Source organism: Pezoporus occidentalis, unplaced genomic scaffold (genome assembly GCF_034315485.1).
Source record: "Pezoporus occidentalis ecotype Australia unplaced genomic scaffold, CSIRO_AGI_Poc_V1 ctg172, whole genome shotgun sequence".
NCBI classification, from domain to species: Eukaryota; Metazoa; Chordata; class Aves; order Psittaciformes; family Psittacidae; genus Pezoporus; species Pezoporus occidentalis.
This window is the reverse complement of record NW_026913554.1, coordinates 738,788-762,717: the sequence shown is the minus strand read 5'-3', so window position 1 is coordinate 762,717 and position 23,930 is coordinate 738,788. Positions and strand designations below refer to the sequence as shown.

Below are 23,930 nucleotides of genomic sequence, written 5' to 3'. Positions count from 1 at the left end.
AACACTCAATGGTGCTGTTTACTGAGGAAATACAGATTGGAGCAGAGCACTGAGTCAGAACCTAGGTTTCGCAGTCAGATGCAACTGTTGAGGGTGGGGGTATGTGTTACAGCTAAGCTGAACCTTCTTAGATACCTTCTCTTATCTCTCACTGGCACTTGTAGCATCACAAGTAAACTAATTCAACTGATCTGTCAGGAAGTGATGTTTAGAGTAGGTTTTTTGCGAAGTTAACAAGTTGATCTAGTGAGCGCCAGCAATGAGGTAAATGCTGGGAGGGACCTGCACAGGGAGGTTGAGCATGGCCAAGGGAACAGAAATTGTTTCCTAATGGTAACTGAGCTACGAGATCACTTGCTGCAGTGTGTATAACTTCTATGTGACTTGCATTTTAACCCCATTTGAAGTACTTCATTTATCTATCACAGTTTCTTTCTTTCAGAAAGTCTGTATTCTTTCCCTCCTTTATATTTTCAGGCTTCATTTACTTTTTGTGGTGCTGCCCCCTGAGGAAGATCTCTGTGGCAATTGTCTTCTCCAGAGCTTTGTGTCCAGCTGTAACAGCTTGTGCCTGAAGACAGCAGTGGTCAGTTAGGAGGGCATGTGTCTCAGTTGAGATGATGACTGCAGAATTATCCATGGCTGCTGCTGAAGCAGTGCAGGAAGCCAGTGTTGGATTAGCAGGGAGATGCCTGCTGGACTTGAGGGCATAGGTAAAGATGCATGGGGAAAACAGGACTGGAGCAGCAGGTATCTGCTTGTCAACGATAGAATGTTCCAGATTTTGAGGAGCAGGTTTGGAAAGCATTTACTCTGCAGAGGAAAGCTGGCAAAATCAGGGAACTGTAGAACTGCCCTACTTTAAAGTCATCTGCTGCCCTTAACACCATTCCAGAATTTAAAAACTTGTCTGGTCGAGTCTACTGTTGTTCCTCCTTTTCTGCTGTACTGATCTGTTTGCTTAGGCACCTGGAAAAAGTTGTGCCTGGGGAAGGCTGTGAATTTCAGAATCTCTGGACTTGAAAAGGTCTTAGATACAGAGCCTGTGCTTGTGATGTGGGTTCTTGAAGCTCCTTTAGAGGGTGTCATTTAGAGGTCTCTCAGATATGTCACGGGGAGACAGCTGGTTTTTGGAAACAAATAGGCTGTCGGTGATATTGAGACTATCAGAAGCCTTTTTTTCCTTTTTTTTTTTATAATCTTACATGGAATTATATCCTTCTAAAAAGTCACTTTTTTTTTCAGTGGAATTCTGTTGAATAGCCACTGTTGCACTTTTCTGACTCTCCTTCTACTGTTACTCTCTGTAGAGTCTATGTTTCTTGTTGCAGAAAAACTCCCTGATCATCCCAAGGTGTCACTTACTAAGTGCTCTCTTCAGTCTTGCTTTTCTTCCTCTTGGCTGATGAAAGCCTTCTCCAGTCCCTTTTCAGTCCTACGGTTCACTGCAGTGCATTTTGCTGCTACTGGAAGGTCTCTGGCTCTGCATGATATCTTTAGCAGCTTTCCCCTCACAAGCGTTGCCAGTAAACCCTTCATCCACTCTGCTTCTGACTCCATTTCTCCTGAAAGCAGCTTGCCATCACAGATACCAGCTTCCAGTCTAATAACGCAAGTTATGATCTGTCAAGAACAACAGGTAGCTGGAAAGTCTGTGTGATCAGAGAAATAAAGAAGTGGTCCAGGGCTGGGGGCTAAACTGGAAGAAGGAGGGACTGAGTCAGTATATCTGCAGTAGGGCAGTAGAGTTCTGGGATAATTATGCCTCTTTGGGGCTGGAGGAAGAGAGGATCAGAAGTTGCTGAAGTGCAGTGGGAGACTGGAAGCAGTTGGCCTCAGTTAACTGGCCTCTTGAAGGAGAGGCAATCAGGTCTGCAGCCAAATGATTGTCTAAATGAGCTGCAGCTGCTCCTTCACTTTGATGCCTTTTTAAGAGTTCAGAATGCTGCAGCTTCCAACTGTAGTGTGGCAATAAAAATATGAGAATATGTGTGTTCCATTTCTGACTGCAGTAATAAAAGATTTAAACTGAGTATAATTTCTGTGTGATTTCAGAACTCTGGCATCTCCCATGCCCTGTGATGTAGCAAAGCTATGCAAGGAGCCCGGTACTGGGATATTCCAGTTAAAAAGCTGTGTAATTCAGTGAAATATGGTTTGGTTCCTTCTCCAGCCTGAATTAGTTTCTAATTCTTTCGATGTAGATCTGGAGTCTGTCTCGTCCCAAGCTCCTGGGATTCTGTCACTATGGAGACTGAAAGTGAGCAGAACTCCAGCTCCACCAGCGGGAGCTCCAGTTCTGGAGGAAGCGCCCGTCCTCAAATATCGCAGATGTCTCTCTATGAGCGACAGGCAGTACAGGTGAGGTGTGGTCATGTTCTGGGCTGGCATGTGCGTCAGTGGAGGGTGGTGGTGAGCCCTTGCATTTTCCTTTGAGTTGTCATGAGTCAAGGTGGGAGTATGCTTGAAGGACTGTCATGTTTTCAGATTTAGAGATTCCTGTGCTAGGTTGAATGTTTAGATCCTGTGCCCTGATACTAGTGTCATGTTTTATAGGATATTATTCCAGTGTCCAGCCTCTTAGATTTAATCACTACCTAGATCCAATAGTGATTTTTACCCTGCTGGTTTGGAGCAAGTCATTCAATTTATCACCACAGTTTCTCTATGTAGTTTATATACGTACTATACTGGAACACTTGTCACTCTGCTTGAGCATGCACACTTCCAAATTCCTTGGAGTTTATTAAAGTCTTGCAAGTGTGCTTCCCGCAGTCCTGGAATACAGCTGTGATTCAGTCTGTTACAAAATTTGTAGCTATACTATGTATTTTCATGTGCTAATCTAGTGACTTTGCTTTTTCATGGCGTCTAGGGATGGTCTCATGCTTGTTATTTATTTCGTCATTGCTCTTTCTAATCACATTCCAAGGGCATGCTATTTTTGACAATTGGGTTTTCCTCTTTCCCCAGGCCCTGCAGGCACTCCAGAGACAGCCCAATGCAGCCCAGTACTTTCATCAGTTTATGCTCCAGCAGCAGCTTAACAGTGCCCAGCTTCACAGCCTGGCTGCTGTCCAGCAGGTGAGTTGCCAGGGGTCAAAAGGAGAGGAATTGGATTGTTTTCTGGGGAAGATCTAGATATTCTCTCTTCATACAGTAACTTGTGCACTGGAGTCATCCTGATCCACGATGAGACAATGGGTCCCTAAACACATTTTTAAAAGCTAATGCAAACAGCTAGTAAACTGGAAGCCTGATGTAAATATTCATTTGGATTACAGATTTAGAGCAGGGGAAGGTAAAAATTGGCATCCCCATCAGGAAACTTGTACTCCAGAGGCCTGTGACTAGCCCCTGCACCATCTTTAAATAAAAAGATGGGTAGTTAAATCAGAAATGGATGTAGTGGTGTTTAAAAATCATATTAAAGTTAACAGTGGATTGTTACTTCTCTGAGAATAAACATGCTCTTGTGTGCATGAAATTTCAGACAGTATCCTCTGAATTTTCTGTCTTGAAACTTACTAGCCCATGTTTTCTTTACCAGTTACTTGTAAGAGTGATCTGGGGTAGATCTTGTCCAGCCAAGACAATGTTTCTTTAAGATATGTTTATACAAATCAAGATATGATGCATGATTGTTGACCGATTTTCATTTCTTCTTTAGCAACTTTGCTCACCTAACAGACTTTATCATCAGTTGAAGATGGATTATATATGATGTGAATACAATTCTGTCTCTGTAACAGTATCTCAGTAGAAGTGCTCCTTAGCTGGTAGTCCAGGATTTAGTTGTTCTCAAAATCCCTACCTACAGTTTTCTAGAATAGAGGGAATAAAATCCTCTCACCAGTTTGACACAAATCTTAGTTATGAACCTGACTAAACTGTACAGTGGAATTCCTGTGGGATCATAGAGGGGTAACCAGCACCCCCCCCCCTTGCCAAATTAACAATAGTTACATTTCTCCACAAATAATATGTGCTGTAAGCTGAAATTTGTTACTTGGAGTGTGTTGCAGCACTGTGATAAACTGCAGAACCAGCCCAGCAAATGGCTAATATTAAGGGGAATGTCTGGGTGTTAACAGTTAATTGTAGCATCAGGGTGAGTGTTGCAGTGTGTAGCATGGCAAGCTGGGGCCACAGCAGAGTGTGTTCCATGGGTGGAAGGACATGCACTGTAAGGATCAGTTGTCCACTGCTTTGGGTAGTGTACAGGACTGAACTGGTTGGGGAAGAGGTACCTTGCTGAGTTGCTGCACCTTATTTGTAGGGCATGGCAGAGAGTTGTAGTGGTTAGATTGTTCTCCTCAGGAATGGGAGAAGATGATGATGTGACTAGGTGTTTGGACAAAGCCAGTTATTTGGGCTGGGTTGAAAAGTTTGTTCCAGGTACTCATGTCTCTTGTCAATCTCTCTTGCAGGCTACAATTGCAGCCAGTAGACAGGCCAGCTCCCCCAACACCAGCACCCCACAACAGACCACCACCACACAAGCCTCTGTAAGTAATTGTTCCGTCCCACCCCCTGCCTTGTTCTTTTTCCTCTTTGCCTTTTAGGAAGGCAGTCAGCCAGGGAAACACAGCTAAGCTAAGAATGCTGGGAATCCACAAGATGCAGGCAACTTTGAGGAGTTGGGGTGCTGTCATTGGTGAAGGTTGAGGAAACTGGAGAAAGTTTGTGAGTGGGAGAAGCTTCTTAGCTGGAAAGGCGGACACTGTCTCTGCTGAGACTTTGGGAATGGATTATCACATATTAGAAAAGGATCAGGACTTCTAAGAAGTCATGAGCATCTTGAAAGTGAATCCTCTTTTTCTGGGCTAAGCAGTAGTTTGCTGAATGAGAAATGAGAGGAAGTTTGGTTCTGTTGTATTGAGAAACTGGGATTTATTTAGAGAGTAGATGAGTTGGTAGGGTAGAGATTATTTTGTGTTTTTTTTCCTTTATTTGAGAGGCTGGAGAAAATGATATATTTCTTTTGGTTCTCTTATTGCGTTTGCATGCTAACAATGATTCTCAGGCTCAGCATACAAATGAGGTTAGCATCCAGGGCTTTGGCTAGTTTGTATTGCTTAGTCTCTAAGACAAGAACTTTTTCCTTCTTGCTTCCTTGTGGATTACAGGAAGAAAACTTTAAAATGTCTGTTCTGGCTGTAAAAGTGAATTTGTACTTCTTTGCCTCCACCTCTTCATATATAATTTGGGGCTTTTCTCTCTTTTAAGATCAACCTAGCCACCACATCAGCTGCTCAGCTAATCAGTCGGTCACAGAGTGTGAGTTCCCCCAGCGCCACAACCCTGACACAATCTGTGCTCCTTGGGAACACCACCTCACCACCCCTCAACCAGTCACAGGCCCAGATGTATCTTCGGGTAAGAGATATGTACCCAAAATATGTCCTGACCATGAACCCAACTTCCTAACCACTTCAGTTTTTCACTGCTGGGGATTACAGACACCTTTGGACTAACTATCTTTAAGGATGATGCACTATATTTTAAATTCAGATAGGGAAGCTCTTATCCCTGAAACCACGAGTTTGACTCTGGGCTCAGTTTTTGAGGGTAGATGACACTTGTATTCTATGGCTCAGGTGAGATTAAGAACCATGTTTGACGCTGCTCTGCATAGACGTTAAAGATCCCATGGCACTTCTCGCTAGAGTGTAAATGTGAAATACATGTCCCTTGAATAGAGTTCAAAACTACTCTTCTGGTTCAATGCTGGAAAAGATAAATGGTAAATTACTCTCTTCTAGTACTGCTGAGCTCAGGGCCATAAATCAGAATTCAGGTAAGTCTAGAAACATAAATCAACCTGACCAAATATGTCATCCTTTTAATCATTTTGAAGTGCTGATAAAACAGAAAACACTAGGCTGGACAATATAGTCAGTCTAGGGTTTGGTTACTTACTTTAAATATTTTTTCTTTGTCTCAGTTAACTTTAGCTACAGATTGTAATCCCTTTCTTTTAAATCAACTCTGGTTTTGGATGTATGTTTTTTTTTAATCACTGTTTCTCAACCAGTCCCAGATACATACCTGAAAATTCAATTACACCCCATTCTTTTAGCCAGCCTTGGGCAGTCTGTGAGAGTTGGACTGACCCCACATTTGATAGACAAGGGGTTGTTTTCCCAAGGAAGCAGTTCCCAGTTTCATGCTTCTGAGGGTTATGTTCAGTGTTACAGCACAGCAAGGGTTGGGGGTTTTGCAGTGTGTGACATTGCAGCCCAGTGTTGTTTTGTAATCCTTTGCTTGTGGTTCGCTGTCTTTTTCTCTCTCCTCATCCGTTCCTTTCATTCCACATCACCTGACCTTCCCTCAACAGCCACAGCTGGGGAACCTGTTGCAGGTAAACCGAACCTTGGGCCGCAATGTGCCTCTTGCTTCCCAACTCATCTTGATGCCCAACGGGGCTGTGGCCGCTGTGCAGCAGGAGGTACCACCCACACAGTCTCCTGGGGTCCATGCAGACACAGACCAGGTCAGTGACACCCGCTCCCAGAGTTCTTCCCTTCCCCTGCTCTCCATCACTCCACACTCTGGTCTTTGTCTCCAGCCATCCCTGTATGGCAGATTAGCTCTACTTTATCCCCAGGCTGTGTTCCTTGTCCAGACAAGAGGTTCTGTTCTCTTACCACCTTTTCTTTTTCCACGTTTGCTTTTTGCCTCCAGAGATTGGATTAATTTCTAGGGTGAGCTATAGGCTTCACAGTTTCTCATTTGTCCTTCTGTGAAAAGAATTGTTGAGTTCTATGTCTAGCTTTCAGTTATTCTGCAATGAAGAGTCTTTGCCAGTGGTAGTATTCTTTCACAGTTATTTGTTGTTGTAAAGATGCGAAAGACCAAACAGGCCACAAGGTCTTAGCGCCTGCATTCATGTGCAAGTCATTCCCTAGGTAAGGGAGCTGCCATGGCTTCCCATTTTTCTTGTCCTGTCCCAGTCATTCTTAGGAATTACCATTACTTCATATTTTTCTTGCCTGGAGCACTTTTTTGGAATGGAAGTCAGCCATGATCAAAATTGAAGATAATGCTGCAGGAGGAGTAAATACAGATGATGGCAGCACCAGAATGCAGAGGAACCGGTGAAATCAGAAGGGCTTCAGGGCATGAGTAGATCTGTGGGCCTGCTGAGTGGAAAGCCCTGCACAGGAGGAGACGGCAGGTGGCACAAAATTTGAAAAGGAGTGACTAGTCATTAAAAGGGTATCATCTCAGCACTTCTGGAGCTGGGCTAAACTGGGTCCTGCCTATGCAAAGGCATGACACGCAGGTCTGAAGGCTGTCTCATGCCTTGGAAAATGGCAGTGTCCTCATGTGCTGTTCAGAAAGTGCCACGAGATCTTTAACTTCCATCAGAGATGGGGCAGGAGGAAGTTGCGTATAATGTGCTTCCTGGGAGGCCCATGCCTGAGCTTTGCTCTGCAGTGTTAGTCAGATCCCCGCATGAGATTTGAAACACCAGCTTAGCCCACATCCCAGTAGAGGGTGTCGTATTCTCCACCAAGCTTCCAGCAGGTAACATATGTAAAGCAAACAGATTCTGTTTTGTATATGTGTTTCTAGGTGCAGAACTTGGCTGTGAGGAGCCAACAGACCTCAGCTACCAATGCCCAGCTCCAAGGCTCTGCTCAGAAGGCAGCTCTGCCAGGAAGCTCCCAGGCTTCGGGCTTACCACAGGCCACCAGCACGGGCCAGACCTTGGCAGTGGCTCAGGCCTCCTCTGGCAGCTCAAGCCAGTCCCTCAACTTGAGCCAGGGGGCAGCAGGCAGCAACGGTATCTCTGGGGGTGTGGTGGCAAGTGGTGGGAGCCAGACCTCAACGGGCTTGAGCCAGACCTCCTCAGCAGGCACTGCTGGCAGTTGCCAAAGGAAAGGCACAGGGGTGGTTCAGCCATTACCAGTGGCAGCTGCCCAGGCTGTGACAGTTAGCCAGGGAAGCCAGACAGAGGCAGAGAATGCAGCCACAAAGAAGGGAGAAACAGACAGTGGTGGACAGCAAACAGTGGGCATGAACCTGACCAGGACCGCTACACCAGCACCCAGCCAGACACTCATCAGCTCGGGTAAGTGCAGACTTCTTCCTTCTTGTGGGCTTTTTCAGGAGTGCCATTTGACAGCACAGCAGTGACACCTTGTCCTACACGACTCCTAGCCCCTGGACTCCTGAAGGCTTGTCTCTGGGGATTATCCCTCTGCATTACCAAAAGAAGTTGATTTTGTCCTTCATGTCCTTTGCCAATTAGCTGTCAGTCATTTTGGAGTTTAATGACAAGCCATGAAGTGGCTGCCTGCCTTTTGTGGGTTTGTTTTTACTTCTGTTGCTGTAGTTCCCAGCTGCACTACTGATAACTTGTGTGCTCTCCTTTTCTTCCTCCACTCTGTTTGTGCAGCCACATACACACAGATACAGCCACACTCGTTGATCCAACAGCAGCAGCAAATCCACCTGCAGAAGCAGGTGGTGATCCAGCAGCAGATTGCCATTCATCACCAGCAGCAGTTCCAGCACCGTCAGTCCCAGCTCCTCCACACAGCCACCCATCTTCAGCTGGCCCAACAGCAGCAACAGCAACAAGCACCATCTCTGGCCCAGCAGCAGCAGCAAGCTCAACCTCCACAGCAGCAGGCTCCTCCTCAAAACCAGCAGCAGGCTCAGACCCTTGTGGTGCAACCTATGTTGCAGTCCCAGCCACAGTCTGTGCAGCTCCAGCAGGACAGTCCTTGCCAGCCAGCCACCAAGTCACCTGTTCCAATTCAGTCCAAATCTCTGGTCACCCCCATCAAGCCACCTCAGCTTGGGCCTGCCAAAATGTCAGCAGTGCAGCAACCTCCACCACACATCCCAGTGCAGGTGGTGGGTACTCGGCAGCAGGGCTCAGGCCAAGCCCAAGCACTGGGTTTGGCTCAGATTGCTGCAGCAGTGCCAGCGTCCCGGGGAATGCCAGCCGTGGTCCAGCCTGTTTCCCAAGCCCTTGCTGCTTCCCCTTCGTCATCTTCAGCTCCACCATCCTCACAGGAAGCTCCCCCTCTCACCACAGGGGTGAATTTGGCACAAGTTCAAGGCACAGCCCATATGGTGAAGAGCCCAGCCTCCTCTCCAGTTGTGGCTCAGATGCCAGCAGCATTCTACATGCAGTCTGTCCAGTTGCCAGTAAGTGATACCATTGAGAAGGAGAATAGCATATGGATTCTCTTTGTTCATTCCTAGGACACCAATCGCAGCCCAGGTCAGTGGGATGGCTAAGATGTTTGGGTAAAGGGACATGGAGACCTTTTCCCCTCGAAAACACTTAATTCCAATCCAGCCGTTGGGGTTACTGACTACAGCCATTTATCTTCCATGTTATCATTCGAAGGCATGCATGAAGTAAATAGATGAGACTCAGCCCCTGACCCAACTGTGGTATGTGTCCACATTGCATGCTAAAGATCATGCTTCTCAATGTGATGGGTTGACCATGGCTGGCTGCTGGGTGACTGCCAAGCTGCTCCATCACTCTTTTGCAACAGGACAGGCAGAGAAAAATAGGATGAAAAGCTTGTAGATTGGGATAAGGGCGGGGAGTTCACTTGCCAATTAGCATCATGGGGAAAACAAACTTGATTTAGGCAAATCAATTTAATTTATTGCAAATGAATCAGAGTAGAATAATGAGAAGTAAGAGTAAATTAAACATCTCTCCCCCTTCTTCATAGGCTCAACTTTGCTCCCAACCCTTCTTACTTCCTCCCCCTGAGCAGTGCAGGATGGAGAATGGGGCTTGTGGTCAGTACAAAACATTTTATCTCTGCTGCTCACTCTTCCTCATGCTTTTCCCTTGCTGCAGCATGAGATCCCTCCCATGGGATAATCCTTTATGAACTTCTCCAGCATTGGTCCTTCATACAGTTGCTTCAGTTTGGTCTTCACAAATTGCTTCAGCGTGGGTCCCTTCTGTGGGGTGTAGTCCTTCAGGAACAGGCTGTTGCAGCGTGTGTCCTTTCATGAGTGCAGTCCTTCAGGAACAGACTGCTCCAGCATGGATTCTTTCCATGAGGTGCAGCCCTTCAGGCACAGACTGTTCCAGTGTGGATCCCACAGGGGACCACAAGTCCTGCAGTAAACCTGCTCCAGCGAGGGCTCCTCTCTCCACAGGGCCACAGGTCCTTGCAGGAGCCTGCTCCAGTGTGGGCTTCCCATGGGGTCACAGCCTCTTTTGGGCATCCCTCTGCTCCAGTGTCAGGTCCTCTGCGGGTCGCAGGTGGATCTGCTGCTCCATGGAACTCCATGGGCTGCTGGGGCACAGGCTGTCTCACCGTGGTCAGCATCATGGGCTGTAGGGGAATCTGCTCTAGAGCGTGGAGCACCTTCTCCCTCCTGCGCTGACCTTGCTGTCTGCACAGCTGTTTCTCTCATGTATTCTCACTCCTCTATCCCAGCTGCTGTTGAACACAGTTTTTTACCCTTTCTTAAACACGTTATCTCAGAGGTGCTACCACCATCACTGATGGGCTCAGCTTTGGCCAGCAGTGGGTCCGTCTTGGAGGCAGCTGGAACTGGGTGTGTCAGGCATGGGGGAAGCTTCTCGTTTCTTCTCACAGAAGCTACCCCTAAGAGCCCCTTGCTGCCAAAACCTTGCTAAGTAAAACCCACTACAAACAATAACTGGCTTCTTTTGTCTCTCTCAGGAGAGAGATGAAAGCTGAGTGGTCTGTGACTGAACTCCCTTCTCACTAGGTGTGTGGATACCTCCAGGTCAGAGACCCCATGGTGTGTGGTACCAGCCACCAACTCTAGACCTCAGAGGATTCCCTAGTAACTGTGCAGAGGAAAACAAAGATTGTTGATGTACCACAGGCCTCATCCATGCTGCTTTGAATTGTGCAGCTAGGGCCTGTCTAACTCCCTGGGACAGCAGTACTTGTACAGCTCAGCCATCCTTAGCCAGTTGCTGAGACTGTTTCTAAACGGGCCGTTTCTTAAGGAAGGTGTCACAGAATTTGTCTCTCTTTGAAAAATTCTACTCTCATCCAACATGTGCCCCCTACTCTTTTGACTCTCCTTTGAAACTGATCTGATTTAGCCACAAGCCTGTTGGGAAACTGCTGGGTGACTGCCATCCCATTTCTTTCTTTCTGGAATAATCCTTTGAGGTTCACACAGTGTTTTGGTAGTGAGTCTTCTGAAGTTTTACTCCTTGCTAGGCAAATGCTCCTAACTAGAGGTGTGTACTGTGAGGGAGCTAGAGGCATCTCTATGAGAAGGAGTCATGCTGAAAATGAAATAAAGTGGAGCAGGATGGATCTTCCTTTTGCCTTTGGGTTGTCTTGTTCTTTGCTTTAGATCTCCTCTCTCTGCTTATGTGTTCCTCTTTATTCACGCAGGGTAAATCTCAGACCTTAGCTGTAAAGCGCAAGGCAGAGTCGGAGGAGGAGAAGGAGTCGCCCAGTGTCACTGCACTCCTGCCTGCCAGGTCCTCTCCTGTGATGGACAGCCCCAAAAATGTGGAGGAGAAGGGCAGCCTTGGAGGTGAGGTACAAATGAAAGCTCTGCTTGCGAGTATTAATGATCTAATCCTGTATTCCACCTGAAGTAGTGCAAAAGTAACAGACTCTTGTGACTTAATTTTACAGATAAATCCGATTCTGCTGCCACTGCAACCCCAAATACCACTTCAAGTGAAGGAGCATCAGCCACCCCCACCTCTGCTCCCACCCCAAACCTGGCAACGGTGTCACGTCAGGTGGGAGACTCCAAACCCCCACAAGCCATTGTGAAGCCCCAGATCCTTACACACATCATTGAAGGCTTTGTCATCCAAGAAGGAGCAGAGCCCTTTCCGGTAAGGATTCTCTGCTGTGGAGGAAGGAGAGTGGTGGGCTTCAGTCTTTGGACAGGAGCTTCTTTCCGCACGTTCCAACTCAAGCATTTTTAGCCTTGAGAGACAGTGAAGAGGAAGGGAAAGGAGGGAGGTGTCATGGTCAAAGCAAGGCATTAAGTGGTAGCATTAAAGGGGACAGGTTGGAAGAAGTAAAACAAGTGTGATGGGAACTGCTTTCTCCAGTAGTCCCCAAAGCAATCATGTACGAATTGCAAGAAGGTGGTTCTTTGGACTTTTAGTAAGGGAAAGATGCACTGTACTTTAAACAAGCAGCAAGTGAAGGGGAAATGCGGTTACCTGGGATTATAGGATGTTCCAGACAAATAGTACCTGGTGATCTTTGAATGAACAGCCAGCCTGGTAAGTCAGGAAGGAGTAATCACTTTGTTTAGAATCTCTGTTCCCCTAGTGGACAGAGGGATTCTTCTGAGCTGTAATAATGTGTGAGCAGCATATACCCTGTGGAGGGTGGTGGGCACAGAGAGTCCTTTACTGATGGGCCCAGCTCTTTCTCTTCTTGTCCAGGTGGGTTGTTCTCAGCTGCTGAAAGAATCTGAGAAACCACTGCAGGGAGAGGCTTCTTCTGGCCATAGTGAAAACCTGTCCAGCAATTCTCCAGGAGGGGACAGTGCTTCTGTAGGTAAGTCTCAGGATCAGGAGGCCTAGGTACTGTTACTGGAAGTTTCTGCACTCTGATACTGTATTACCATCAACTGGTGTGTATCTCTGTCTCACCAGAGCTTGATAAGAAGGCAAACTTGCTCAAGTGTGAATACTGTGGGAAGTATGCCCCAGCAACCCAGTTCCGTGGCTCCAAAAGGTTTTGTTCCATGACCTGTGCTAAAAGGTAAGACATTATCTTCCTTTTCTCTGACTATCCATTCTTCGGAATTGGGTGTGTGTCCTTTCTCCAGGTAGCGTACAACATGTCAGTACATCCTGTCCTCCCTCCATGGGATGCACTGGCCACCGAGATCCTTTAGGACTCAGTGATTTGTGAATGCTTCTAGGTCTGGAGAGGTGGATGTGGTGTTGAGTGTAAGCAGGGTTTCTGACTTGCTCAGAAAATGAAGTGGGAATGAGGGAAGTTCTGGAAATCTGAAAAAACACTCTTCAGTCAAATTACAGATTTGACTGAGTAAACAAATGCATATTGGTAGCTGTCTGCTGCATTAGTACTAGACAAAAACGTAAGGGAGCATTGGGAAAGAAGAAGCTGGGGAGAAGTTAGAGTAGTCATTGCTGCCTCCTATTGATAGCAGAGTGCTTTTTATGGGTCTTTTTTCCCTTAGGGGAATGACTTAATTGACCCTTCAGATGTTAGACCAAGACTCTGCTGTCCAAATATTGCTTGAGTCAGAAGTCTGGACTGGTTCCTTCCAAGGGTAAGTCTTAGGAGGAGGAACAGAACTTGATGGTAAAGAGGAGATTTATCCCCATCTAGAGCAAGGAGAAGCAGTAGGTTTATATCGTTGCTGTTCCCTAACTGCTGCTCTGCTTCTACTTACTCGAGGTATAATGTCAGCTGCAGCCATCAGTTTCGGCTGCAAAGGAAGAAGATGAAGGAATTCCAGGAAGCCAACTATGCCCGTGTGCGCCGACGGGGCCCGCGGCGCAGCAGCTCTGACATCGCGCGAACAAAGATCCAGGGCAAGCGCCACAGGGTAAGCACATAGTCAGTGCAGGTCTCAGTGTAAAGCTGTCACTGCTGGATGCACTGCTTTCTCACAGTTATGTAGACGTAAAAGTTGTTCCAGGTACACATTAATACAGTTATTACATGGGGCATAGTGAGCTGTTCTAATCACTCACCAACTAAAGAAAGTGGATTCACATTTGTACTTGTTCTGTTCACTCTGTGTTCACTCCCGTGTGTGTCTTGGAGGTATCAGTGAATGAGATCAGCTTTGGTAGGAAACAGTCTTCTTTTTCCCGTTCGATTAACCATTCTTCCACATGAATGATTTTAATCAGATTAGAGAAAATCGAATGAGCTTCAGTGCTCATGTGAGGAAGAGGAATCGACTGGGGAAGGATGGGGAGAAGGGAGGCGAGTCAAGTCTCCCATTTCTGGCATCACTGAGCTCGTATGTCAGCTGCCCTGACCAGCAACCTGAGACAGTGACCCAGACGGCTGGGACAACTTTTGCTGTTCCCAATGTCTTGTTTTGCACATAGTAATTTTGAATTTCCTACAAAACACCTTTTGTTTTCTTTCTTTCCTTTGGGCTTGTAGGGCCAGGAAGACTCAAGTCGAGGCTCTGATAACTCCAGCTATGATGAAGCTTTGTCCCCTACATCTCCAGGGCCACTGTCAGTAAGGGCCAGTCATGGAGAGAGGGACCTGCCAAACTCTAGCATGGCCCCACCTACCCCAGATCTACATGGCATCAACCCGGTCTTCCTGTCCAGCAATCCCAGTCGTTGGAGTGTGGAAGAAGTATACGAGTTCATTGCATCACTGCAAGGTGAAGTTAAGATCCCCTCCTGCACTCCTGTGATTCAGTAGCATGGGGATATTTGTTGGGTCTCTTTCTGGAAAGAAAGTGGTGTCAGTGGTGCCTAGTGCTGTTATTGTACTTCTCTACAGGTTTCTGAATGGGAGTGGGTCATATAGATGTACTTCTCAAGTAGCCTGTGTCTTCAGGCAAACTGTGGACTAGAGTGAGGAGGGGGATTGGTTATATTCCTAGTTTGCTTTCTGTACCTGCCTGAGGCCCAAGAGTGGGGATGAGGGGAGTGCCCAGGGAACATTTTGTCTCAGTGCTGTTTTCTTTTGGTTTCACAGGGTGCCAGGAGATTGCTGAGGAGTTTCGGTCACAGGAAATAGATGGCCAGGCCCTGTTGCTTCTGAAGGAGGAACACCTCATGAGTGCCATGAACATAAAGCTGGGACCAGCTCTCAAGATATGTGCCAAGATCAACGTCCTCAAGGAGACTTAACAGCTCTGAAGCTTAGGTCTCACTCTTGCTCTGACCCCAGGGCAGCTGCCAGCTTTGAAGCATCCTGCTGAGGCAGGGAAGAATGGGACAGCCCCCTGTGGTCTTGCATTCAAGAATGAGAAGGAATTTAACTGACTAACTGCTGTGGACAGTTAACAAGCCCATATCTTGGTCTTTTTAATGGTGCTACAATGGGGAGGAATACTCCCTCCTGGGGCCTTGAAACATCACTCGTTCTTCCTGATTTTTAATATGCCTCTCTTCTATAACACATAAAGACATGAAGGGGACTTCTGTCTTAGCAGACTTCTCAAAGGGAACTGTGCTCACCCCTTTCTGTTACAGCAGGTCTGCTGTATTTTAGTTTTGAATCTCACTGTGCCAGAACTTGAGGCATAGGAAGAGCTGGCCGCACATGGGCTTTGGGAGCAGCTGTGCTTGGGGCATTTAGGAAGGGGAATTAGTAAAGTCCAAGTGACAAGAGGTGGACAAACAAGAATTTGAATAAAAGGGGCTGCTTCTCTTCCACTGTTAAAAAAATCATGAGGCTGCTCATGAACCGGGTTTAATAGCCATTCCAGCATGCATACCAAACCTGAAGGCCTGTGGCAATAGGAGCTGCCAAAGCTTTACTGTCTCATGTAGTGATGCAGAATGAAGATGAAGTGTTGTAGCAGCTATTCACTCCAGATGCTCCTCTCTGAACCAAAGGAGGATTTATCCTGAGTATTTACGAACAAGGTGATTAGAAAACTGAAGGGAAGGGGGATTGTCTTAAATTAGGCACTAGGTTCATCTTCCCGTTGTGCTAGGGCGTAATTTGCAGGTCCAAAGCAGTCTCCAGAAGCGCCAAGGCTCTTCATACAATGGGCTGGGTTTTTGTTTTGTTTTGGGCTTTTTGTGTTCTTTTACCAGTTTGTATTATTTTTATGTCTGTCTTCATTACCCTCAGGAGAGTTTCTGGGACAAAGTTTAAGCTGGCAGGATTGTATCACCTGCCTCAGGCTGTTTTGTTGTTGTTGCTGGTGTTATAAAACAAATACTTCTCTTTCTCAGTTAAAACCAACAACCAACCCTCCAACAACTGAATGCTAATCCTTTAATGCTACTTCTGCCTTCTAGGGGGTAGAATTATGTTATAGGCTGAGTCTCTCTCTTTTAGCCCCTCCAGGTTTGGGATTTATTTTTAAGGACCAAATGTGGTATTCTTTAGTTTTGTAACCAGATTGCCAAAGGTGAGAATCTGGGCAGAGTTCTCTTCCAAAAGCACCTCTTCTTCAAACAAAATAGGCAAAAACTCAAAAGAAATTACACAAAGCATGAAAGAGCTAAGTGCCCCTTAGAGCTAAATACCTGCAAGCAACATGATTTTATAAACCATGTGTCTCAGCTTTTCTGATTTCAGGAGTTTCACATGAATAATTGAGTGAAACAGACACTGTGTGGAAAGCACCCATGGCTGCAGGAAAGCTGTAGTTACAATGGATGCCTAATAGCATAGGTAGGAAAACACTAGAGATGGTTTGGAACTGGCTCGCTATTGACCCATATTAGAAAAGAGGAGGGAAATGGCTTAGAAGATGGATAAAATGTGGCAGCAGCTTTCTAGTCTTAAGTGTACTGTTGAATTTCACTCTAATAATGCCTTTGTTCCTGTGAAAGAAAACTTCTGAGGCTTCTAGAATGAGAATGGGCCCAAAAGAAGCTGCACACTGGTAATGCTATTTGGTCTGATACAATTTGGTGGTAGGGAAAAGGGAGGTTAGAATCTCTCAACACGAATCAGCTGAGGAAGGCTGTCCTTGAAGTATTTTATCCTTAGTAGGCTGGCTATGATAAAAATCCAGTTCAGTTTGACCCTTGGCAGGGTAGGCAGGCAGCTAACCTGCCTGCAGTACTACTGCTTCTGAGGACTGGATCTTATTTCAGTCAAATGAGGTTTCACTTCATATTCAATGTTCTTAACAAAAAAAAAAAAAGCTTGTTCAGGCTTTGCAGGTGTGGCTGCTAAAAGTTAATTTCTCTTTTATTGTTGCAGAAAGATACAGAGCATAGGAACCTTTTCCCATCCCTTACTACCTGAGCTTCTAAAGCAGTGTATACCACTCCCTCTTAAGCCCTACGAGGTAGCAGCAAAAAAACATGTACTAACAAGAAGAGGCCTGTTCTGGGAAAGAGTAGTTCAGGCACAAGGCACCACCCACTAAGGACCCTTCACCTTTGGGTAAGAAAGATGCTCTGGTACCACAGAAAGCTCTTGTTACAGCAGCACAACACTTCACCAGTTTTGGGGTCTTTTGTTTGTTTTTTTTTTTTAATTTTATTTTTGAAAGTTGTGTTTTGTACAAAAAAAAATTACCTTAAACACCACCATGAAAACCAGTAATAACAGACTTAGTGACTTCCTATTTTTCCCATGTTATAAGGAAGATTGAGACTGTAACAAAAGTCAAAGAAAGCAGGAGCTGTTTGCCCACTCCAAACCCAGTAAGAAAGCAAGGCCCCCCTTTCCCCCCTCCATGTCACCATTCAGACTGCTTTGCCAGTATTACAAATATATAAATCTTGTCTGTATTCTGCTGTTAACAGTAGTGGCTTGCTTATTCACAGTCTCTGCCCTCAAGACTGAGGGCAGTTCTTGCCAGTCTAGAATAGGGCAGAATGGGATCACTTAAGAGTATAGCCCCTGAAATAAAAAAAAGCAATTAAGAATCAAGGTACCAAGTTCCTGAAGTCTTGCAACTTGGCTGTACCTGCTTTTTAGCAGGGCCCCAAGAAGAGGTCTCTCTCACTCCCAGCCAGCAGCAGTATCCAAGTACTATCTGTACCATGCTTGAGGGACAATGATTTATGAAAGCTGACCCTGGCAGTGCAGGAGTCCCTTACACAGTTTTTTATTACACAAGCACTCTTATCCTTGGCTTCTATGGTTCATTTTTTTATATTCTGGTAGCTTCCTGGGAAAACCCTCTGCCAAACAAGGAACTTCTGGAGAGCATGTAATCATAATGCTGAAGGGTGACTGAACTGTGTGGGCAGTCACCTCAGGAAGCTTAGAACTTGAGTGGCAGCTACCTGTTTCATTGTGCCTTCATGTGAGTTTCAGCAAATGTTCCCTTTACTTAGCAGCACATTTATTTCCTTTTGCTTCTCAGTGATTTGAGAAAGCCAAGACAATATTGTGACTGAACTAGAAATTCATGAGACTGTATTTAACTCTTTTTTTTTAGCATTGCCCCTTCTCAATTGTCTGAGAGGATGGCATGCATCCCTTTATATCTGTTGAAAGAAACTGGTGTGTACTCTTCTACATACTGCCATTAAGAAAAGAAAATACTGCAGAGGTGCCAATGCCTCCTCCACCCCCACAGAGTCTGGCATAGAGCACGCTGCAGGTTACACTGGCAGAAGCAGTGCAAAGCTAGAAAAACTGAAAATGCATTCAAAGAAAAGGAATTCCAGTGTCTTACGGATCCTGTAAACCTTAGGGGTGAGAGGGAAGACACAAAAGATCCCTCCTACAGTTTCAGCTGTTTTAACCCATGGCCTCCTTCCCCTTTCTGCACCCATCCATGGTTCTTTTTATCTCTTGGTGATTTCTCTCCCATGCTGAACACTCATATTGCTTTCTTGCCATCTTCTCTCAAGTCTCGTCTCAGCACTTTCTCCCCTCAGCTCTGCTGCATTTTTAAAAACCTAAACCAGTGTTATATTCACAAGACATGCCACCAGGGACCGGTTCTGTTCACACCCAGAGGCATCCATGGGACTTGGCGCACCAGAGACAGCGAAAGTAAAGAGTGTAAAGAAAATCAGGGCAAGAGAAGGAGAACTGGCTGGGAGATGCCCAGCTAAACTGGGGAGATGGGGAGAAAAGAACTCAATGTTGAAAGCTGATCACATTGGTAGCAAGTGGTCATCCCTCTCCTCCGACTCCTCCCCCAGCTGGTCGTCACCCACCCCTCGGTATGTGGCTGGTGCATTTCGAGGCTTGGATCTGCAGACAAAGTCACAGCCATCCTGCAACACAGGATATTGTACCAGAATCAGACTGCAGGCAATTGACTCAGCACCCAAAGCAAAGCAGCTGCTGCCATTTCTCTGTTGCCTTATGCTGTATGGGACAGGTCCTCAAAATCTGTCTTGACAAGAGAAGCACACATTACAAGCATCCTACTTGGTCCTGAAAGCTCTAGGCATACTGATGAACAGCATGCAGCAATGTCAGGCTGATGAATGGCACTGCCTACAGTGCCCAAGGAAGTGTTTCAGGTAGTTGGACGTAACATTTCAAAGTCCCTAGCTGGAAAGTGTTAACCTCAACTGAGCATGTTTTCCAGTTATGTGGTAATTGCAGGATACTGGCAGGGAATCAGTCTTGGCAATAATTAAGAAATAAAGTACTTCAGAAAAATAAAACATATTCTTCTGCTTGAAGGTATACTACCCTGGTGGTATGTCTACCTGAGAACACAGGCCAAAACGACAAGGCAGATGCCATTTTCTCCTGTCCTGATATATGAGCCCTGCTGGAAATATATGGGGATTTTCACTCACCGCTACCAAATTGCCCAGATCTTGCCAGAAGGCAAAGTGAGGAAACTGCTCCATGCCCTTTGCTCCCACTACAAGGCGCTGGTACAGGAACCCACCAATGATGTAGACTGCAATCAGTGAAGCAAACCTGGAAGGTATAATTAAAAGTCAAAGCTGAGGAAATTCTGTAAGACAACCTCTTCTGAGCCACCTTCAAATTGGTATTTAAGCAAGTAGCTGAGCACCACTCAGTAACAGAGCTGTAAACAGAGACCAGAGCAGAGCAGAAAAAGCCCCCAAATTACTGATATGCTGGTATAAATCTTTCAGCAGCATTACATGAAGTAGTGCCTCTAATAAGCAGAGAAAATGAGTCAAGCTGGTCTGCATTCCCAACTCTGGCAAAAAGCTGTTGTACGATTTTAGGAAATCATGTCTTCCGTGCTCGTCTGTCGAATATGAAGGAGAATGTTGATAGGGAACAAAGCAGCTCTGCAGCATCACAGAATGGTTAGGGTTGGAAAGGACCTTAAGAGCATTGAGTTTCAACCCCCCATGGGCAGGGACACCTCACACTAGACCATGTCACCCAAGGCTCTGTCCAGCCTGGCCTTGAACACTGCCAGGGATGGAGCATTCATCACTTCTCTGGGCAACCTGTGCCAGTGCCTCACCACCCTCATAGTAAAGAATTTCTTTCTTATATCTGACCTGAACTTCCACTGTTTCAGTTTAAATCCATCATCCCTATCACTACAGTCCCTGATGAAGAGTCCCTCTCCAGCATCCTTACGGGCCCCCCCCCCCCCACCCGCCTTCAGATACTGGAAGGCTGCTATGAGGTCTCCACACAGTCTTCTCTCCTCCAGGCTGAACAGCCCCAGCTTTCTCAGCCTGCTTTTGTATGGGAGGTGCTCCAGCCCCTGATCATCCTGGTGGCCTCCTCTGGGCTTATTCCAATAGCTCCATGTCCTTCTTATGTTGAGGACACTATCATGCCTTGAGCAAGATCTTTTGTTCAGAAGAACAGTAACATCCAGTGTTGGCTGTGGACAGGTACACTACAATTACCCAGTTTAGTGCAGTATTTGCTGTGTTTCTAAATGGCACTGGGGATTATGGCCCAGACACAAGCAGCTCTTCCAATGACTCACGTGATCAGTAAAATGGAGCCAACGCTGAGGTGGGAATCTTGAGCTGGACAAGCCACACTGCTGTCCATCTCAAAGAGGTAGAAACACTCCTGCTCCTTTTCCCGCTCTTCTGAAATAATGCTGAATGAGCTCTGCAATTTGGGAAAAGTGAAGTCATGTGAAAATGTGAACTTCACCAGAAGACACTTTCATCACTGTTAGTGCAGCTATGCAACAGACACTGGAGGACAGAAGAAAACCTTGCTGCCTCCTCAAAGCCCTTCTGCTTATCAACCATCTGTCTGGCAGCCTCCTGCTCCTCTCCCACCTCATGTGTCACTTACTGCTGTAACTCCCCGCTTGCAAGAAATCATTATCACAGCTCTTCTCTTCTCACCACTGCAGTGCCTGCCATATGAATCACCTCCTTTATAAATCAGCATGATCCAGTCACCTGCCAAAAGAGAAACAATACAGGCTGCAAATCCAGTCAGGAGACAAAAGGCAGATACTGAGTAAGACAAGTATTGAGTGGACTCTTACTTCCATTGAAGACCTGGGTTTCATTGATTCTTCCTATCACTGTGGTCTTCCCGTTCTGCCTATCTGTTTGCACCAGGCCACCAAAATCATGCAAGCTGCTGTTGACCTCCCTGCACACTCTGAAATGGTAGACGTAGTTTTCCGTTTTGCCTTTCTCCACAGTCACGTTAAACCTGAGCAGGGAGAGGACAGAACAGACAGCTCACAGGATTACAAGGAACAAGGCCCAGAGCAGTAGACACTTGAGACCTGGAAGCCAGTCACCACCCTTAGAAACAGGGAAGCCCCTTCTGCAGTCTGGCCCCAAGTCCTCCCCTCCCATTGGCCTCAGGGAGGCACTGCACAGCTCCAGGGCCTGCAGGGTGTTGTACTGTACCTCATTGGGCTTAGGGGCTCCAGTTTCTTCAGCAGGGCTCTTTCCATTTGCGACTCGCTGCTTTCATCACCGATCACATCACAACTCCTCTCTTTTGACTGTTCAGCCCCCACAACAGCAAGGGCCATAAAAACTACCAGCACAGCAGAGGTATGGCAAGGTGATGACATCCTGCACATGCACATCACAGAGAACACAGAGGATTAACTGGTTTAGCCCCTGCAAACTAACTTCAGGGTCACAGAGTCAGTGACTGGCCACTCCCACAGTCCTCACTGCAAAAAGGAGTGAATCTAGAAACAGGTCCCAGAAACTAAATCTCAATGACTTGTGTAGCCAAGCCGTTCACTGGGCTGATTTTGGGATTCTCTGCTGAATTTTGCCTCAGGACCACAAGTTTTGCTGTTAAGCCCAGCAGGCTGAACAGTGGAGTAAGTTTCAGGCACAAGGCATTGTTGGTTACTGCACTGCACTGAGGAACCAGTCGGCAGAAAATGATTAACCAGGCCTCTAATCAAGCCTCTTTGCAGCTCTTTGTGAAGAGCTTGGAGGGAAAAGCCACTGCAATTAGTCAGGATCTGTTTGTTCAAGTGCCTTAATCTTAATAATCATAATTAGAATCATAGAATAGTTAGGGTTGGAAAGGACCGTAAGATCATCCAGTTCCAACCCCCCTGCCATGGGCAGGGACACCTCACACTAGACCATGTCACCCAAGACTCCTCTTCAAATCGCTTCTACCTGTGGCTACAAATACTTCTTAACCACGCTGTAAACTCCATTTCTCTAATGTGGGTATGTGTGTGCTTTTCTGTCAGCAAGTTATGCAGGAGAGTGAAAACTAATCAGCACTTAGGAATAATTATGATATCTTTTTACTACTACTTTAGCTGAGAATCTGAAAGTGTTTAATAACTGTAAGCTGCACCTTCACAGTACAGTTTTCTTCTGTTTATACAGCTGAAGAAGGGAAGGAGGACACTGAGACGTCCCACGGAACATGCAACTGAAGAGGCAGTAATGAAGACACTAATGCAATCTAGAAATTTGGTCTCCAGCTCACACTAAAAATCACATATGAAACGTTCAGTGATTGCACCAGCAACCACGGTGATGCAACAGATTTCCCTCAGCTTCTCCCGCTGCAGACTTCAATAAAGCTCCAGATGCTGAGGGTTGACAAGACCTGCAAATGAACAGGCAGCGCCTGTCTGCAGCACCTAACAGTGAGCCCCCAGCTCCTGCAAGCCTACTGCTACCCAGCCAGCTCTCCGACCGCCACGGAGGTCACAGACGACAAGGTCAGTTACGCTGAAATGAGGAAGCCTGTGATACAGGAACTCGTGATTCGTCCTGTAAGCCTAAAAGCAGAACCCTGCCCTTGGCGCTAGCCGCGGCTGCGCCGGTCACAGCGCTGACAAACTCTTCCCTCGCACTCAGCCTGAAGTAAAAAGGGATGGATGCGACGCTGCCCCCCTGGCCGGTTACCGCTGCCTGAGCCGTGCCCGCCGCTGGGACGGAGCCGCTCATCCTGGTCAGGGCGCGCTTTCAGGCCCGCGGCGGCTCCAACAGCCTCGGTGCCACCCCCAGCCCTCCCCCTCCCGTCTGCCGCCGGAGCCCAACCCGCCAACCCCGCGCCGCCGCACCCACCTGCTGCCGGCCCGGCCCCGGAGCCGCCCGGCCTCCCCCCGCCTCGCACAGTCACGGGCACGGGCAGTGGCAAGGCCGGCCCTAGGGAAGAGCGATCCGCCGCTCAAGAGCATCCCATGCTGCGCCGTCGGCGGTGACGGGACCGCCAGAGCAACGCAGGCGCGGACCGCGCCGGGCTGCACCGACCTCCCCTGTGGCCCCCGCCGGCTCCCCTCACCCACCCCACCAACCGGAAGCAGGAAGGGCTTGGCGGAACTGCCGCTTTCCGCCAATAGGAGCCCGAGTGCCGCGGGATCGCCGCGCTCACTGGCTGTTCTTCAGCGAGTGAAGAGAGGAGGTGGAAAGGGGCGACCCCTAAAGCCCGCTCCAGCCTATGACGGGGCGGTGCTGGGGCCCACCTCCTCTTTCCATCCAATGGGCGGTGAGAAAAGGCGCGGAGATCCCGCCTCCCCTCGCTTCTCTTCCAATGACCGATGAAGGTCCGCAGAGGGATGTTCAGCCACGCCTTCGGCGCACCCCGCCCGGCCGCCCCTGCAGAGCGCGGCTGGAGGCGGGAGCTGCTCGCCCAATGGCGGGGAAGCGCCGCGCGGCCCGCTCCTGGCCGGGAGGCGTGGCTGCGGCCTGCGGAGCGACAGCCTGGGCGTCACCGGGCCCGCAGCGCTGCGGAGCGTCCCGCCGAGCTGCCGCGCTGCCTCGGGCAGACCCGTGAAAAGGCGAAGGGCTTCCCAGCGGCAGCCAGCCACTGCCGGCTCTTTCCGTGTCGAAGGCAGCAGCAGAACATGGCTGTTCCCCGCTAGGCACCGCCAAGCAAGGGACACCACTGCTCGTAAAACTGCTCTGTGGCCTCGGGCCTCCTTGTTTCGTCTCCACG

At 47.5% G+C, this 23,930-nt stretch overlaps 2 protein-coding genes across 3 annotated transcripts; one reads left to right on the top strand and one right to left on the bottom strand.

The window, feature by feature from the left end:
- Positions 1 to 2,172: 2,172 nt before the first annotated feature.
- Positions 2,173 to 18,623, top strand: PHC1 (polyhomeotic homolog 1). Of its 2 annotated transcripts, XM_062614062.1 has the most exons (14): positions 2,173 to 2,361; positions 2,974 to 3,084; positions 4,431 to 4,508; positions 5,230 to 5,379; positions 6,341 to 6,496; positions 7,582 to 8,080; positions 8,408 to 9,168; positions 11,382 to 11,526; positions 11,631 to 11,839; positions 12,404 to 12,518; positions 12,617 to 12,725; positions 13,392 to 13,542; positions 14,115 to 14,346; positions 14,667 to 18,623. In XM_062614062.1, exons 1-14 carry the CDS (start codon positions 2,248 to 2,250, stop codon positions 14,819 to 14,821), a joined length of 2,985 nt encoding a protein of 994 aa, XP_062470046.1. In that variant the 5' UTR covers positions 2,173 to 2,247; the 3' UTR covers positions 14,822 to 18,623. The 2 variants fall into 2 exon arrangements, with proteins under 2 accessions (XP_062470046.1, XP_062470047.1); XM_062614063.1 differs by lacking the exon at positions 6,341 to 6,496.
- M6PR (mannose-6-phosphate receptor, cation dependent) lies at positions 17,117 to 23,375 on the bottom strand. The gene is made up of 7 exons (XM_062614068.1): positions 23,060 to 23,375; positions 21,410 to 21,580; positions 21,034 to 21,206; positions 20,835 to 20,944; positions 20,512 to 20,642; positions 19,379 to 19,505; positions 17,117 to 18,841 (listed from the first exon to the last, which is right to left on the bottom strand). Exons 1-7 carry the CDS (start codon positions 23,170 to 23,172, stop codon positions 18,719 to 18,721), a joined length of 948 nt encoding a protein of 315 aa, XP_062470052.1. The 5' UTR covers positions 23,173 to 23,375; the 3' UTR covers positions 17,117 to 18,718.
- Between the last annotated feature and the right edge of the window lie 555 nt (positions 23,376 to 23,930).